This window comes from Schistocerca cancellata, chromosome 4 (assembly GCF_023864275.1).
Source record: "Schistocerca cancellata isolate TAMUIC-IGC-003103 chromosome 4, iqSchCanc2.1, whole genome shotgun sequence".
Lineage (NCBI taxonomy): Eukaryota > Metazoa > Arthropoda > Insecta > Orthoptera > Acrididae > Schistocerca > Schistocerca cancellata.
In genome coordinates this window covers 366,959,404-366,979,080 of record NC_064629.1, presented here as the reverse complement: position 1 = coordinate 366,979,080, position 19,677 = coordinate 366,959,404, and the positions used below count along the sequence as shown (strand labels likewise).

The 19,677-nt window shown below is 37.3% G+C and overlaps 1 protein-coding gene across 3 annotated transcripts in view; it reads right to left on the bottom strand.

The window, feature by feature from the left end:
* LOC126184933 (glycine receptor subunit alpha-2) overlaps positions 1-19,677 on the bottom strand; it is a 476,927-nt gene that overhangs the window by 378,242 nt on the left and 79,008 nt on the right. For all 3 annotated transcript variants that reach the window (XM_049927604.1, XM_049927607.1, XM_049927606.1), the window contains exon 2: positions 15,231-15,317. In XM_049927604.1, coding sequence (XP_049783561.1) covers positions 15,231-15,313 — 83 coding nt within the window. In that variant the 5' untranslated portion in view covers positions 15,314-15,317. The remainder of the gene's footprint in view (positions 1-15,230; positions 15,318-19,677) is intronic.

Sequence of the window (19,677 nt, the reverse complement as noted above, 5' to 3'; positions counted from 1 at the left end):
GTATATCGTGTTTAGATTATGAAAACAGAAATACCTGACTGTTCAGTGAAATCATCTTGAGAGTGATACTGTATTCAGCTGTATTAGTACTATGGCTTCGTGGATAATAGAGGGCTGCAACGCTCTATGTTTGCACACCAGCGATGATGTTGCAATCTGAGTCATTTTATGGAAACAAAATAGCAGCATCCGTGCCACCAGACCAGCTAGTTGCAGACGATGTTGTGCTGTCGATCCAGACAGGCTCGCAATCGTTGTAGTGCTCCAGTGTCGTGTGATCACTATGGACGAAACTGTAAGGTTCATTACGGCCATGCGGACAAAATGGTGCTCATTCCGTACTATGATCACATTCGAAGTGACTCAAACGTTGAAGGTGTGCACTTCGGCATTGATGAGGCATATTGGCAGTTGCTTTCATGCTATCATTTGGCGTGACACCGACGTCCCCATTACACACGAAAGCCTGCTGAAGGGCCGACGTCTACGCTCTCTCTGCCATCTTGGCCGCTTTTCTACACATCTTCATAGCTGACGTTAATCTGAGTCATTACTTCTGGGCTTTGTTTACACAAACGTTAGTTGATGTTGCACTGAAGAGTAGGTAGGTCACGGCCTTCTTTATTCGGCCGTTGCTTTCCATTTCAATTCTTTATAATGGACTCTTCTTCCTTCTATATGCTGTTAGCTTAGACTGTACTTCTGTTTCCTGCCTCTGGTTCCTAATTCAAGAGAAATTTCTTTGAAAATTAGTGGAGAAAAATGAACTGGTAGGAACTATGAAACTCGTTCTTCAAAAGATAACGCAAATATGGAAAACATATTTTTTCTCCTGTTCTGTAGCTTTTAAGCTTTTACACCCAGAATATGACTTCCACGCAGTTATCGTCGGAATTCTTGGCAAAATGTTATCAAGCCTCCAGCACTCAAAGCAGCTAGTTGTCCAGGAAGGTTGCAGAACTTACCTGTGCCTTTATTATGTGCCTGCTAGTTTACATCATTCTGCAAAAGTTGTTTGAGATGAGCCCAGCTGACCTCAGTGACGATTCATCGTCTTTTTTCTTACCTAGGTATGCTGAAGCCCGTTAAAACCCACCAAATGTGTACACCAATAGCTGATAAACTATTTGTCTTCCTCATTGTTAATGGCGTCATGTGTGCTTTTAGTTCCAGTAATATTCTTAACTTTGAAATGCAAGATCCTCAGACGTTTGGTTGTAAAAAGTGTTGAATACGTTTCCTAAGGTATTATCTTCCAAAACATATAAATAATGTGATGAAAACATCTGAAGATCCGTGATTATATCTACGAATGGTACTATGCCATAAAAAAAAGTGGGGAAGCCAGAATTTACAGCGAAATGCAATATCATCCCGCAAATGATCCACGCTTGGAGGAGTGGCATGCAGTTGGTCCTCATCATAAACAAACGTGAAATATTGCTCATGAGACAGTATACGGAAAGAGCCGTTATTGTCGATTCCAGTGCTGGTGATCAATCACCGGTAACAACCGCAACCGTAAGATGTCTAGGAGTACGCGTCTGGAGTGATTTGAAGTAGAACGACCATATAAAGGCAGATGACAGGCTAAGGATGGAAAAATCCGAAATGAATAATCCACATACGAAGGGGGAGTTAGCAGAACCTTCATTCGATCGCTTCTTGAGTTTTTTTTATCAATGTAGGACCTTTACAAGATTGAACTGAAACAAGTGACGAGATAGGGTTCTGTGATGGTTTCGTATAGTAACCGCGAGAGCCCGGTGGAAACACTCATCCAATTCCAATAACAGACACGTTAAAAAAGAAGCATTGTACGTACGTGAATATTTTTGTGCAACCATGAGGCGTAATACTGGCCGTCGCTGTGTTTCAAACGAATATACAATAGCAAAAAAAAGTTTAACTTCAATCAACTTCGTGTTACGGTATTAAATGGGCATACTTAGGGGAGGCTGGGAAGATTTGTGGTTACCAAAATATCAAATAAATTGAAGGAATGTTTCTAGAAATGATTAAGGGGTATTCCCAATACCATGAAAGGACCATGTAAGACATTTCCAGGGGCAGATATGGACTCTGACCACAATCTATTGGTTATGACCTGTAGATTAAAACTGAAGAAACTGCAAAAAGGTGGGAACTTAAGGAGATGGGACCTGGATAAACTGAAAGAACCAGAGGTTCTACAGAGTTTCAGGGAGAGCATAAGAGAACAATTGACAGGAATGGGGGAAAGAAATACAGTAGAATAAGAATGGGTAGCTTTGAGGGATGAAGTAGTGAAGGCAGCAGAGGATCAAGTAGGTAAAAAGACGAGGGCTAGTAGAAATCCTTGGGTAACAGAAGAAATATTGAATTTAATTGATGAAAGGAGAAAATATAAAAATGCAGTAAATGAAGCAGGCAAAAAGGAATACAAACATCTCAAAAATGAGATCGACAGGAAGTGTAAAATGGCTAAGCAGGGATGGCTAGAGGACAAATGTAAGGATGTAGAGGCGTATCTCACTAGGGGTAAGATAGATACTGCCTACAGGAAAATTAAAGAGACTTTTGGAGATAAGAGAACCACTAGTATGAACATCAAGAGCTCAGATGGAAACCCAGTTCTAAGCAAAGAAGGGAAAGCAGAAAGGTGGAAGGAGTATATAGAGGGTCTATACAAGGGCGATGCATTTGAGGACAATATTATGGAAATGGAAGAGGATGTAGATGAAGATGAAATGGGAGATACGATACTGCGTGAAGAGTTTGACAGAGCACTGGAAGACCTGAGTCGAAACAAGGCCCCCGGAGTAGACAACATTCCATTGGAACTACTGACGGCCTTGGGAGAGCCAGTCCTGACAAAACTCTACCATCTGGTGAGCAAGATGTATGAAACAGGCGAAATACCCTCAGACTTCAACAAGAATATAATAATTCCAATCCCAAAGAAAGCAGGTGTTGACAGATGTGAAAATTACCGAACAATCAGTTTAATAAGCCACAGCTGCAAAATACTAACACGAATTCTTTACAGACGAATGGAAAAACTAGTAGAAGCCGACCTCGGGGAAGATCAGTTTGGATTACGTAGAAATACTGGAACACGTGAGGCAATACTGACCTTACGACTTATCTTAGACGAAAGATTAAGGAAAGGCAAACCTACGTTTCTAGCATTTGTAGACTTTGAGAAAGCTTTTGACAATGTTGACTGGAATACTCTCTTTCAAATTCTAAAGGTGGCAGGGGTAAAATACAGGGAGCGAAAGGCTATTTACAATTTGTACAGAAACCAGATGGCAGTTATAAGAGTCGAGGGACATGAAAGGGAAGCAGTGGTTGGGAAGGGAGTAAGACAGGGTTGTAGCCTCTCCCCGATGTTATTCAATCTGTATATTGAGCAAGCAGTAAAGGAAACAAAAGAAAAATTCGGGGTAGGTATTAAAATCCATGGAGAAGAAATAAAAACTTTGAGGTTCGCCGATGACATTGTAATTCTGTCAGAGACAGCGAAGGACTTGGAAGAGCAGTTGAACAGAATGGATGGTGTCTTGAAGGGAGGATATAAGATGAACATCAACAAAAACAAAACGAGAATAATGGAATGTAGTCGAATTAAATCGGGTGATGTTGAGGGTATTAGATTAGGAAATGAGACACTTAAAGTAGTAAAGGAATTTTGCTATTTGGGGAGCAAAATAACTGCTGATGGTCGAAGTAGAGAGGATATAAAATGTAGACTGGCAATGGCAAGGAAAGCGTTTCTGAAGAAGAGAAATTTGTTAACATCGAGTATAGATTTAAGTGTCAGGGTGTCATTTCTGAAAGTATTTGTATGGAGTGTAGCCATGTATGGAAGTGAAACATGGACGGTAAATAGTTTGGACAAGAAGAGAATAGAAGCTTTCGAAATGTGGTGCTACAGAAGAATGCTGAAGATTAGATGGGTAGATCACATAACTAATGAGGAAGTATTGAATAGGATTGGGGAGAAGAGAAGTTTGTGGTACAACTTGACCAGAAGAAGGGATCGGTTGGTAGGACATGTTCTGAGGCATCAAGGGATCACCAATTTAGTACTGGAGGGCAGCGTGGAGGGTAATAATCGTAGGGGGAGACCAAGAGATGAATACACTAAGCAGATTCTGAAGGATGTAGGTTGCAGTAGGTACTGAGAGATGAAGAAGCTTGCACAGGATAGAGTAGCATGGAGAGCTGCATCAAACCAGTCTCAGGACTGAAGACCACAACAACAACAACAATGAAAGGAGCTGCGCACACAGGATGTTCCACAAATGTCGCGAAAGAATTGTCTTGAGGAACAAATCGAGGATAGGAACCTTGTCCAGAAACATCAGCCATGACACAACAGAGAGTCGAAGTTACAGGCGCCGGCGCTTGCCGCTAGGCCAACCCTTCAGCAGATAAAGGTCACTTTGCATGCTGACGCAGATTATTTTTCTCCTACATACGGAAAAACAATGGATATTTTAGAGGATCGCAGGAGAAAAATTAATTGCAGCTGGAAATACATACCTGACACATTCGTCCACTGAGGCCAAAGAGCACCGCATTCATAGGAGACAAGGCCTTTCTACACAGCAGCCAGGTTCATCTTCTCCACTGACGATCGTGACTATCAGTCACTATCGCTGAACAACAAGCAACGTTGGAGACGTTACGTCAGTTTACAAAGTCACGTTTGCTGCCGATGGGGTGGCCTAGCAGCATCAGTCCGCCGCTCGTGGTCTCGCGGTAGCGTTCTCGCTTCCCGAGCACGGGGTCCCGGGTTCGATTCCCGGCGGGGTCAGGGATTTTCACCTGCCTCGAGATGACTGAGTGTTTGTGTTGTCCTCATCATTTCATCATCATCCAGGAAAGTGGCGCAATTGGACTGAGCAAAGATTGGGTAATTGTACGGGCGCTGATAACCACGCTGTTGAGCGCCCCACAAACCAAACATCATCATCATCATCATAGCCTAGCAGCAGACGCTGGGGCCTATAACTTCAAGGCTCTGTAGCGTCATTGGATTTCCAGATACGGGTTCCTATCCTCAGTTTGGTCCTCAAGACACTGCCTACAAGCCCTCGAAGTTTGTCACAGAATTTCTAGGACATCCTGTGTAATAAGGCATGTTAGAAGAAAGGCATTCAATTTCAGGAGGATTATGATTGGCTGTTTGAGGAGGAGTAGGCGTCAGGCTGACCTCTGGACACAACTAGTCTGTACACCAACAGGACTACTTCCTAGCGAATGACCCATAGAGAAGAGATTGAGGTATTGTCTTGATATAACGCCTGCAGTATTGGTAAATTCGTTTGTAAGTGTACTTCACATTACTATGATTGGAGAGTACTTAATCTCAAGTGGAGGCGGGAGATGGATTTCAAATGGTGTTCCAGACTATTTTATTAATCATCAGCCAACTTCCGCTTTATGATGAGCCAAGAATATAGGTTCGTCAAACTCAACTCCGAGCGAGGTGTAGCATTTGGGACAAACTTTGGTTCACCTCCAGTCCTACCATCCTGTTTTAGGTTCCCTGTAGTTTCCCGAAATCGTATACTGCAATGCCGCAACTTTTCGTTTGAAAAGGACGTAATCGATTTCCTTCCCCGTCCTTTCACAATCCAAGCTTATGCTCCGTCTCTAATGGCCTAGTTTGCGTCGGGATGTTAAATTTTTATCTTCCTTTTTCTTGCAAATTCAATGCCAGTAGGAAAAGTGTACAACCTCGTACTGCGCCAATTCTTATGTATTGATGAATTACAATACAATGTCGGTCCAGGACATCCTTTTAATTTTGGTCTCAAGAAAGAGTTTTCTCATATCATTATCGTTTTCAAATATGTCACCCCAAAAAGCCAGAAAATAAATGTGTCTTGTAAAGTGTCAGTTGCCGAGAGAATGGAAATACGCCAAGAAATATTATCATCTGGAGAAAATCTGCAGTACCTAAATAAGTTTTACACAACTGCAACCAGTCACTTTTTTTTTCAATAATAATGCTTTATTACATGAACCGGTTTTCGAACCCTTTCAGGTTCATCTTCAGATGATTTCGGGAGGATCCGGGAAGTTACATCATTACTGGTAGTAGCATAATGCTGGGTGCTGGTTCTATGGCAGAAAGATGGGTCACATTTTAATGTATCGCCATGACTATAGCTTATCTGTCGATATGGATGTAAATTTAGTTTTTACTTACTGCGACAGTATAGGTGGCTTTTTTCGTATCTGTCTGCCAGTCGATATGGATGTAAATTTAGTTTTTACTTACTGCGACAGTATAGGCGGCTTTTTTCGTATCTGTCGCAGTAAGTAAAAACTAAATTTACATCCATATCGACAGATAAGCTATAGTCATGGCGATACATTAAAATGTGACCCATCTTTCTGCCATAGAACCAGCAACCAGCGTTATGCTACTACCAGTAATGATGTAACTTCTCGGATCCTCCCGAAATCATCTGGAGATGAACCTGAAAGGGTTCGAAAACCGGTTCATGTAATAAAGCATTATTATTGAAAAAAAGTGACTGGTTGCAGTTGTGTATAACTTATTTACATTCAATATACAGTCACGGTTCTAAAATATCCCTAATGGATAAGCATAATCTGCAGTACTCCTCATTTCAAATATATAGGTCTTCAACTGCACCTGATTAACCGTTTTGTTGTTTTATAAAGTCAGTATGAATTACGATATGTTACTTTTTATGTTAATATCTATTATTTTATAATGGATATCGTCACATTATTATTTCACGGTATGCTATGGATCAGTAAACGTTAACATCGCAACTTGTAGATATGGTGTGTGAAGATCTGCTTGACCTATATCTCTGAGCAAGAGCAGGGGAATTTTCTCCTGTGGCTGATACCATAGCTCTATTTTGTATTTGAATAAGACCTACTCAGACTCCTTCGTGAGGGGACAATGGAGTAAGGGAAGAATCCTCAGCATCTACACCTTTTATCTGAACTACCTTTATAAGGAACTTGAGGACCATGTGAACTACCAGGCTTCTGATGTTTGAATAATCCCTGTTTGTAGAATGTCCATTGGACTGCACGAAGTTATAAGAATTGTAAATTCACCTAACAGATGTGGTGACCACATAGATTTAACTTTTAATCGGCACTGCAGATTTACTCTACACTCTTTCACTGTCATATGTATTGATGCTATGGCATACAATATGATAGAAAGTAAACTTTCCCCATACCTAATTCGAAACTAGACATAGTTTATTCATTCGGAATGCTTCCTGTGTTTCTTGGCCAAGATATTAAACAGTAAACGTACTATACAGAAAAACATCGAAACCTTTCGGATTCGTAGGAAAAATTCTGAAAGATAAGGAAAATGGACTTGAATAGAACTTGACACAATTTATAAAATTTTCCAGTGGTTGTTAAGACTCATAATTGTCTTTTTTACAGTTTACGAACTTGCACTGATGTTCTAGTTTTCGCTAACTGTCTCACAGGTATAGAGAGATACACGCCTTTAAAATAAATCTCTTTGCACTGTTTGAAAGCGATCTACGCATTTCATCTTCATTTTTCAAAATAAAATAAGCAACTAACCAGCCAGAATTAAAAAACATTTGGTTGAGTCGTTAAACTCCATTATTTGACGTGTAAAGTCTTGTGATACAAAACATATACAAGCAGATGGAAATTACCAATGCGGCCCCAAATTTTGGGACAGTTGGCAATATTCATGTACTACTGCCGAAACTCTTAGGTTAAAAAAATAGGGCCATTCATCTCATTTTATTAATAAAAATTTAACTGATTATAATGAAACGAAAAATTAGACAACTTATAAATTTTAATCAGATATGAAAATGTAATAACTGTTTTTTGGTTACCATTTTTTTTTCATTTCCTAAAAATCTATAAAATTTTTAATTATTCTTTTTTAAAATCTAATAACTTTTATACTGTTCATTTTTAAAAATCTAACATAGTTAATTTTTCATTTTTAAAAATCTAGTGAAATATTTTATTATCATATTTTAAAAATGTAAAAGAAATTTTTATTTTTACATTTTAAAAAACTAATAATTTTTATTTTTAAAAATCCAATAAAATTCTTAACTTTAATTAATATAAATTTAATATTTAATGTATTTATGTTTTCTATTTAAAAAAGAAATCAATTATCTGTTCTTCGATTCCAAAGTTATATTCCCAGCCATCACAATATACTCTTAATCTCGTAACTTCAACAAAATTGGAAAACGTTTTGTAGATATCCTGAGTAATACATTTGATGTTTCTTTCACAATATTGTATGTTTCATGTTATTATTTTCGAATTATTCAAAAATTTTAAAAACACACTTTTATGCAGAATTACTTTTTATTTTTTTGTATAGTAGAAAATATTTTTATGTTTATTCAAATAAACATCTTTAGATGTCAGATTTTTATAAAATAAACCATTTAGGTCTTTCATATACTGACAATTTATACATTTTTAATTACATATTCTTCATCATTTTTTAGGTTTTCATCATTTTTAAATAATAATAATGTATTCCAATGTTCATTACTTGCAATTCGATTTAAAAGTTCATTGTAATAGTATTTAGAAACATTTTAGAAATAATTTGATTTTTAATATAATTAGTGATTTTTAATATAATTAAAAAACAAATTCTTTGCGTATGTGGAAGATATATATTTGATATTCATTTAAACAAAATCTACACATTGCTCTATAACCATGATTTGTATATTTCTGTGAAGTAAAATTATCAGCTATTTCTCAACCTCACAATTTTTACAAACCTTAGATCTGATGGTTTCCATTTCTATACGTCAAAATTTATTAGGAAAATAAAAAAATAAAAATTTCTTATAAAAAATTTCTGAAAAATTGGAATCATTAAATATAATGATAAACAATTACGAATAATTTTTTATAAAATGATCTTTTTACTTTATATAATAACATTATTTTTAGAAACCCTACTATCATGAGAATTAACAAAACCAAGCTATTTAACAAAAACTTTATCATTTTTCTTTTTATAACTTTTAAAATAAGATATATTGTTGTTCATATATTGTTCTTCAATTTCCTTTCTCTTCTTCTCCATCTAAAGATTTTAATTTATATGAGGTCTGTCTAAAAGGTACCTGAGCTTTGATTTTCCCGCGCAAAATAGAGACAATAATGTGCCACTGTACACAGTAAACGAAGAGACCTTTACGTGCATATGTGAATTTTGTCCCCGCCTTGAGCACGTCAGTTGCTGCCTGTCAATCGCTGAGTGAGGTGCTACGCAACATGTTCGTCGGATTACCGATTTTTCAAGATCACTGAACGTATTGAGCAAAGATACTGCATCAAATTTTGTCAAAAGTCTGGTGATTCTCAAAGCAAAACAATTCGTAAGATTCAGCAGGTGTTTGGAGAAGATGCATTGGGTGTAATACAAATTATGTAGTGGTTCGACCGATTACAAAATGGCCGCACATCAGCGGAGAGTGACCAGCGTTCTGGCAGGCCTCAAACTGCTTGGAGTGCAGCTGTTGTTGAGAGGGTGCAAAATTTGGCGATGACAAATCGTCGTCTGACTGTGCTGGAGACTGCCCAAGAGGTTAGAGTGAGTAAAGATTCTGCACAAGCAATTTTGCATCATGATTTGAACATGCACCGAGTGGCTGCGAAATTCGTGCTCAAGTTGTTGTCGCCAGAACAAAAAGACGTCCGTTTTGACGTTGCACAGGACCTTTTGACACCACCACACTGATCCTGGGTTTCTGACCACCGTGATAACTCGAGATGAGTCATGGGTGTATGAGTATGACCCAGAAACAAAAAGACAGTTCTCACAATGGAAGCATCCTGCGTCTCCAAGGCCAAAGAAAGTGCAGCAGGTGTGAAGCAAAATCAAGGTGATGCTGCCTGTCTTCTTTGATGTTTGTGGAATTGTGCATCACAAGTACGCACGAAAAGGACAAACAGTGTCAAAGGAGTACTGTCAAGCTGTTCTCTGGCGACACTGTGACTCAGTTCAGCGCAAAAGAAGAGACATGTGGACGGTGAAAACTGGCAACTGCATCACGACAACAACCCCGCACATTCATCCCACTTGATCCAAAATTTCTAGGCCAAACATGGAATTACAGCCGTTCGCCAACCTCACTACTCTCCAGACATGGCTGCTTGAGACTTTCTGGTTGTTTCCAAAATTGAAGACGCCACTGAAAGGATCCTGTTTTGAGAGTAGAGAAGATATAATGTGTAACATGACGACAGAGCTGAACACCATTCCGAGAGAAGACTTCCAGAGATGTTTCCATCACAGGAAGGATCCGTGGGATAAGTGTGTGCAAGCACAAGGAGCCAACTTTGAAGGTGATTAGGGTCCGAGCCCCATCAGTTATTCAAAATATTTTTTTTGGCCAAAGGTCAAATACTGTTTGGACAGGCCTCGTTATGATTGCATAACTCTTTCAATTTCGAAAATTTCTGTTGACCAATTAGTGTGCAGACTTTTTCAAAAATTCCCTTTAATGTACTTACTCTTGCTATATCACCTATTTTATATTTATGCTTAGTTTCTTCAAAATTTGCTACGTAAACAGTTTGTAACAATTTTTTTCGTTTTCTTTATTTACATCTTTTGATTTTATTTTTATTGTTGAATGTTTTGTACTATTATATTCGTCAATTAGTTTGGAAACGATATTGATCCATTTATAATTTCCTTGTAAATCAACATTGTCACATTTTTCTTTTAATATTCTATTAAAGACTTCAACAACAGATCCTTTTAATTCTCTAATAGTTGTATAATGATTAATTTTATATTTTTTTCTAAAATTCTTGAAAATCTTTGCTATAAAATTTTTGTCCATTACCTTTTTGTAAATTTTTTGGATGCCTTTATTTTAAAATTTTACAAAAGAATCAGTTACTTTTTACCTGTTATAACCTTACCTAGGACAGCCCAAGCGAATTTTGAAAAAAAACATCAATTATAGTCAATAAATATTAATATCCTTCATTTATTTTTGAAATTCCTTTTAAATTACCTGAATGCTCTCCTACTACATCAATTTGCCATAAATGATCTATACCAAAGAAATAACATTTCTGCTTGTAAAATTTTTTCTCATCAGTTTCTGTCATTAATTAATTATTTCTTCTCAAATATTATTATTAGACCATATTACAGCACCTACAAATTTTTTAACAAATTTACTTTTTTTACTACTAAACAGACATATTCTGTTCTTTGTTTTCTATTCCTTTCTTTTTATTCTATTTGGATTATGTGTGTCAGTCAATTTTTTATATTTTAGACACCAAATATGATTGTCTGGAAGGTGATTAATGTTATTCATTTATCTATGTAGAGAAATTATTAAATAATGGCTTAAATACAATAATTTTATAATTTTTAAATAAAATAATTATATAATTATTGAACTGAATAATGGCCATCCAGTAATGTATTTATTTTATTTTCTAAAACATATCTCTTATTACCATATGGACTCAGTACCTGTTCATTGGCTTCAATTTCATAAAGTTTGTGTTTCTCACTTTATATTAAATGCATTGTTCTCTATTGTTAAATAAATAATTTTTATAATCTCATAATCTTATTTTATTTTTAATAACACATATCTTCACTCCTTTTGATTTTTTCCCTTACTTATCACCAATTTTATATGCATATCTTTTCGCTCTTAAACCACAAAATTTTTCCGTTATTTTTCCTTCATGCTCATCTTTCATTTTTCCCAACACTTTTTATTTTGATGTATATTATAAATATTATTTTCTGGATAAACTATCAGTACCATGGTAATAAATTTTGATATTTCCTGAATATTTTGGTTACATAATATTGTAGTGGAAATCATTCATTAATTCTTTTGATAAATCAAGTACAACCATACCAATATAAATAAGTTGATTCCTCACTATTTGTTAATGTAAAAATTACTGAATATGAAATGAAAGAAATGAAATTTGTCCTCAAGAAATGTGGAAATAAGATCCATCAAATAATTTTTGAAAAGCTTATGATTCATTTGATGATTTTAAACGAATACACAATTAAAAGGAGATTGTGATATAAATCTATATAATTTCATTACGAATTATCCTATTTATATTGCAAATATGACTAAAAAATTTGAGACAAATAAAAAACAACTATAAAATTATGTGCTATTTCTACTGATAAAATTGCTAATAATACTTTAGCTTATATTATTTTTCCTGAAAAGAATTAATGTGATAATGTTCAAATATTCACATTCAGAGTCTTCGGTTATTGAATGGGGAAATTTTAAAACTAATATGCATGAAAAAATATAATCTTTCACTATTTTTGGTTCATTATAAATTTCATAAGACTGTTTCCTCATAATAATAACAATAATTTTCTATATTTCTTGCAGTAATAGATAAGAGAGAGTTTGATTTTTATCGCCTCATAATAATTCGCTATTTTTTATAGTCATAGAAAGGAGACAATTTGTTTTCTTTTCAGATTCTTTCCAAACATCTGTATCTGTTTCCTCATAACTATAAAATCCCAATATGTACCATTCTTCACAATAAACATCTACAAAATTATCAACACCATCATTATGTTCTATGCTTAAAGATGGCTTAAAACAATATTTATAAACATTACATTTAACTTGTTTCTCTCTTGGTTTTCTGTTCTTTCAACAAAATTATTTTTGTGTAAGTTAAATTTGTACCACATGGTCGTCATATTTTATTTTTAATAATTTATTACATTTTTAAAGAAAGAAAAACGAGATGAATGCTAGATTTCGGAGAGCTAATTTATACAACTTCTGTGTTTTATGCTATAATTTATAAGGAAATAAACCATACTATATTTTAAAAACTGAAAAATAAAAAAAATTATTAGATTTAAAAAAATGATAAATAATTACATTTTTGAAAATGAAAAATAAAAAGTATATTAGATTTTAAAAATGAAAACAAAGAAATTATTAGATTTAAAAAATAGAAGGTTTATTACATTTAAAAAAATGAAATACTGAAAAATTATAGTTTTAAAAATAAAAAAGGTTGTGACTATTTTTTATCTAAAATTTTAATTTTTTCTTGTGTGAGGTTTTAAATTTTTTCAATCATTTTAATATTTGGTTAAAATTTATAAGTGTTCTCACTTTATCTCATGTTATTCAGTTAAATTTTAATTCATAAATTGAGTTGAATGGCCCTATTCCTTTTACCAAAAGGTTTCTGGCAGCAGTAGATTAAAGCTGCTGCCTGCCCCAAAATTTTGGCTTATACAGTCTTTTGTAAGCAAACTGTCATAAACAATGGAGAAATGATAGTTCCTATCTTACATCTTTTTTTCATAATTGCAGAATGACTTGTACATGTAACACACAAGATAAATTTTCATCCCATTCCTTACCTGCCAAGGAAATGAGAATTTCATTACACTTATTATATGGCATTTACCTGTAAAGGAAACAGTATTCAGCGTGTCTTGCAAATGCTGTAGCTATTAAAGATCAGTCAGTCAACAGTACCTCTGGATCCAGCTTTACATAAAAGTGTCTTTCCTTCTCTGTGCCTTTTGTTTAAAGTCCCAGACAAAACAATGATTGAAAACTGTAATTGTTAAATGACATAACGTAATAATATTTCATTTCCGTAATAAAAACGTAAATCAAATAGCTAAGAGTAGTTGTAATTGAAACCAAACTTAAGATTCTTACATCACTGAGTTTATAATTCTAAAATCCTCCAGGTGTGCGTAGATAATTAGTGGTAATTCTACAAGGAGGGTGTATGTTCAACTGCTAACGATTCGTTCGAAAAACTGAAGTATCACTTCAAATAAAAAGACTGTGCTGGTGTTTAAATACCGCCTCAGATGTCTTCGTTTTCATTTCTTCCTATTTCCATTAAAGCAAGAAACGATTACTGTGTACTATGGTGTTTGCAAGACGAAGCTTGCAGGAGGACCATGGTTCATTGAAGTATGTATTAGGATTTTATCATAATATAATAGGAAGTGCTCCATTGCTGGAGGGAATAAACTGAAAAATATGTTCATATGTATGTTTTGAGAGTTACAGACCCTCCACATAAATTAGCTTAATGTAGTGTTGAGCAACCTAATATTTAACACAGATATAACACAAAATTTCCTTTGGCAAAGAATAGTTTTGTGTGTAATCTTACATGAATCAGGCAAATTCAGTAACTTCAGTCATCCCTATCTACAGAAGACAAATGTTTTTGGTGACTGATATCAACAGGCCTCTGAAAATGGTACGAATTCAATGTTGAAGAATATTAAAGAACAAGAACAAAAATTAGCTTGTATCTGATCCACAACCAAGACACCATATCTTAGCACAAATTACTTTCGCAAAAATTAATACTTCATCATGTCATTGCTGTGTGTGGGTAACTATGCTCTATGAAAAAGGTGTCAATAACCTTTGGGGTGAAAATTAACAGATGGTAGAAGATCCTAAACTTATTCCATTGAGGTAAGGAACTAAGGGTTGAATATGAATATTTATTTATTTATTTATTGGCATAAACAACTTAACCTAACAACAATGTAAGCTCATAGTAAATGTTCTAAGTAATAATTGATAGTCTCAATACATACAATACAACGGAATTTTATGTGTAAAATCATTTGATCTCATTGCTTCCACACTTATTATTTTTTTTAGTTCTCCACCAGTTCTTTGAATTTGGCATTTCAGAGGCAAGTCGACAGGTACTGTGAAATAATCTTTTCGATCACGATCCAACACCATCTCACCAAATTCTACTGTGTGAACAGTTCTTTCTAGTGGAACTCAGCCAGTTCTGGCGTAAGTCTATGCGAATGACAGATTTGCATTATGAACCATAAGCAGAGTAGAAACATATGCCTCTCATGTACTGCTCCTTCAAGACACTGTATTGCCCGAAATATTGATTTTCACCACATGTTTCTTATCTCAAAGTACTCAGCCTCGGATCCACCACCGTCCACATCATTGTTTATCCTACATGTTTGAGATACTTTGAGTAAATTAAAATCCAATATTTCTGGCTTGGTGAAAGCATCTATTTAGTGCATTATACATAAATGGGAACCGTGCAAAGTGCGTCCAGAACTTATATCCATTGTATATCCAGACTGAAAGTACGTGTGTAAACTACAGAGGTGCTGGTGAATGTGTGGTACTCACTCCTTGTAATCCCCAGCAGACACGGCGCCCAGCAGCAGCGCTAGCATCAGCCAAGGCAGCTGTCTCTCCCGCCCGGCCGCCATCTTCCTGCAACCGCAACCATCCTATGATCAACTTCAAGGAACCGAGGCAACGGCTATGGTTGTATATGTTGTGTATGAAGTACCAGTAGGCTGTGTCCATCTAACTTCAGAAGGTGCTAGGGGATTTCGTGAAGATGAGGGATTGCGGTTGTCTGTGTGTTTTCAGTGTGTAAGCGTCTGCTTGGTGTTTTTGTCTCTATGTTATTGGTCCCTAACGTGGCGCGTGAAGGTGTTTGTGAGAAGCTTCTGGTGGTTCGTGTCCTAAATTTTGAATGTGGGGCGAGGTTTGTGATGTTTCGTAAAATTTCGTGGATTCGTTCTGAATGAGTTTTTTAAATGGTGCGTTGCCATAAAAGGTCTCTTATGTGTGTGTTGGGGACATATCAGCCAGCATCGGAGCTGACACGAAAAACTTTGTTTATGAGGGGCTGCAGTCGTGTTAGTGCTGTGTCTGGCCGCATAGACCACACTTACGAACCATACAAGATGACTGGAAGTATAAGCTAGCGCTAGAGGAGGAGTTTGCATTGAACGGTTAATCCGTCACTTTTCACGAGAGGATGCAGCCTACAGAAAAGTGAGCAGCCTTTGTTCGCTGCAGTGGTGAGATACTTGTTACACGTTTGGCGTCCATCTATTTCAAGGCCAAGGTACGTTACTGAACTTCTCCAGATCAATTCTCTGGCGTCAATGGTGAGTTGACGATCAGGGAGCTTGATTTTGGGGATGAAATAGATCGTCTGGCACTTTGTGGGGTTGATCTTCATCTTCCATCGGTTACACCGCTGTGTAATCTTATCCAGGTGTTGTAGGTTGCGGTGTATGTGGAGGAATCTGCGACTACTTTTGCATATGGCAGTGTCATCGGAATAGAGAGCAGCCTCTCCGTCAGCCTGCTTCCGAATGTTATTTGTGTAGATGATATAAGGGACGAGACCAAAGCCGAGCCTAGCGGGACTCAAGCCGCAATCTGCCGTATCTGGCTGAACATGTTTCCGTTCCTTATGTAGAACTGCCGTCCTATAACGAAGAGTTAATGATCCAGATTATGTGTCCTGGGTGCCGTATTTGATCTAGCTTGTAAATTAGGCCATCGTGCCAGACGTAGTCAAATGTCTTCTCTATGTCCAGGAATAGTGTCCCTGTTGTTTCTCTCCTTGCCCTGGCCAGACAAATGTTATTCCACCATGCGGAGGGATTGTTGGATAGTGGAACGCTAAGCGCAGAATCCGAGGGGCAGCACGCCGCTCTCCCGGCCGTTGTCTGTTTTCATGACGAGGAGCCACCACTACTCGATCGCGTAGCTCCTCAGTTGGCATCACGAGGCTAACTGCATGCCGGGAGGTCAAAAGCGCATGGCGACCCGGATAGTCACCCACCCCAGAGCCGATCACGCCCAATCTCATCTAATGAGAACCGTTGTATTCACCGTGACGCGGTCCCTTACTACAACAAAAAAACGTCTGTTTGGGAACTAACATGTTGCTTTACTGTGCTGCCTTTTTCATGTGAGTTTGAAGAAACTCTTCGGTAAAGAAATTATTCTTTCCCTTATTAAAGTCTCACGTCGTCGTTTGATAATGAACTACTTGGCTTTACGTTATTGCTCATAGTTATTGTGATGTTCCGAAATGTGGTAAGGCATAGTACATTAACGTCTGCACTAATCCACCCCCCCCCCCCCAAAAAAAATGACAATTTTGTTCATTTGTATAGAAAATAAGTACTTTATTTTTTTTCTTTTCCAACAGAGATGAAAGAATTTCCGACAATTTAACACTGGAACTAATTTGAAACTCAAGCACTGCACTATTTTCATCAGAACTTATTTCCAAAATATTTTGTCCATTTGTGTTTTCGTAACCGTTATTGAAAAAGAATGGTATAAATCTTAGTGAAATTCTATTAGTGCGAAAATAAAATGCAAATGATCCGATATTTTTCATGTAACAAGTGACCTGTAGGGTCATTCTAAATGGCTCTGGTGTGCACTACACGTTAGAGACAGCTACTCAGATAGCTGGTGTGAGCTGCACACCTTCCAGCTGTCTCGAAATGAATACATAAAGGGAATCTTATACCAGTCTTACTGGAAAACAAGGGGATGGATAGCGATCACACACCCTTCTCGCCAAAGTAAACGACAAAGGCTGAATAATATTGAAATCTGGTGACTATGGTGGTCGGGGCCGGCGCGACAATTCATCCTCGTTCTCACAAAACTGGACGATGCGAGGACTGTGAACAGGAGCCTGTGGTCTTGGAGCACAACATCACCATTACGGAACAAATATCGTATCATGGGACAGACGTGATCATTCAAAATGATCACATATTCCCTGGAAGTACTGCAACCTTGCAGAGTAATCATTTTTACTCATGTTTTCACTTAATTATACGAGACTGGTACAGTAGTAGTAACACTAGCAGTAGCAGCAGCTTTATTCATCCATAGATCACTTTTACAAGGATACTGAACATGTCTTGGTATTACAATTTACGAACAACAAAAATAACGCAATTCATATACAGGTTGAATTGCCTAAAACTTGCACTGCATATATTGAGGAAACGGAAAGTGCTACTGATGTGCGGTTTTCCCAGAATGGATTGGTACTCAGGGGCTTGTATTGTTAGCCGATCAACATACTGTAGGCAATACTTAGGAAGTGTATTTTCTGTGCAAAAATACACTTTTCTAAATGCAACAATGCCTATTCACACTAACAGACTTAAAGTAGAATAAATTAGAATGTCAGTGAAGTTTGTTCAGGATTCTAGTGCGAATCGTTTACGAGATACCGTACTTCGAAAAGTTCCCCCGCCGACACTTGTGGTAACACACAGTAAAGAAGTGCGTACACTATGTGGATTCTGACCAGTAACGAGACAATTGACCATCACAGGTTGTGCCAAAGTGACAAGCGGCTGCGGCAATGCACGTTTCCAGTCTGGTATGGAACGACTGCAGCATACGTGCTAGCATTTCAGCGTAAATGTTCGGACAGGTTACAGTGATACGTCGTTGCTTATCATCGGGTGTAATTGGTATGTCCCTGTAGAAAGCGTCTTCCAGCTTTCCTCACAGAAAAAAGTCTACGGGCGTCAAATTCGGGGAATAGGTCAGCCAAGGTACAGGTCCACTGCGTCCAATCCAACGATTTGGAAACAATTCGTGAAGACACGCTATTTTCCTTCTAGTTTGCAGAGGAACGTCTTCTACATCCATGGAAGATGATCTGTTAGGAGACTGCGATAGTTGTGCGCGTTCAGTGTACTGTCTATGAAAATCGGGCCTATGAGCTGATGGTTTACTATCAAATGGTTCAAATGGCTCTGAGCAATATGCGACTTAACTTCTGAGGTCCTCAGTCGCCTAGAACTTAGAACTAATTAAACCTAACTAACCTAAGGACATCACACACATCCATGCCCGAGGAAGGATTCGAACCTGCGACCGTAGCGGTCGCTCGGTTCCAAACTGTAGCGCCTAGAACCGCACGGCCACTCCGGCCGGCGATGGTTTACTTTCCCACACTACACGTTTGCACTCCATGGACGCTGACATTCCACTTGACGAAGTGGCTTCGGCACTAAACAAGATGCATTAAACATCTGGAGTATCCAGTCTTAATGTACACGTACAGAAGTTAACGCTATTCTCATAATCGTTTCCAAGCTACTCTTGATGGAGAGAGATGTGAACAGGGATGGAATCTATGTCGATGGAGAATGCGTAGGACACTTGCCCACTCGTGGCACTTCCTCGTGCGATTGCGCGGGAACTGACCTGCGGATCAACTGCACCTGCAGCAAGAACATTAATTTCCCAACAAGAACGTTAACTTCCCCCACTTCTGCCGTCATTTGTTTCCTTCTGTTACGCTGTCCTTATGTTGCACTACCACTTTCACGTAACTGGTTGAAGAGGTTGATAAATAACTGCCGAGACGCTTGACATCTATTGGGATATCTTGCAGCATGCACCGTTCTTAATCATTTGCTTTTGAGTAGCATCTTCTGTGAGTATTTTTTGGGGTTGCATTCTAACACCTATGACTCTGTAACCAATAAAAATGGATCACATATTGTATGGAATATTTTATTCGAATTAGTCTATACTCGAGCCTCCTAAAACACTATTCCTTCTGAAACACCCTGTATATCGAGGACGACTAAATACACTATCTGACCAAAAGTAACTGCACGGTCCTATCTTCAATGTAATGTGTAAGTGACCACTAAATATCACGAGAGGCATATCCGCCAATATAAAAGGAGGAGGAGAGTGTTTTGTGGTGAGTAGAGAAGCAGTAACAATAGAACGGCTCGATCAGGAGGGCTCAGTTACTTCCAAAGTCATT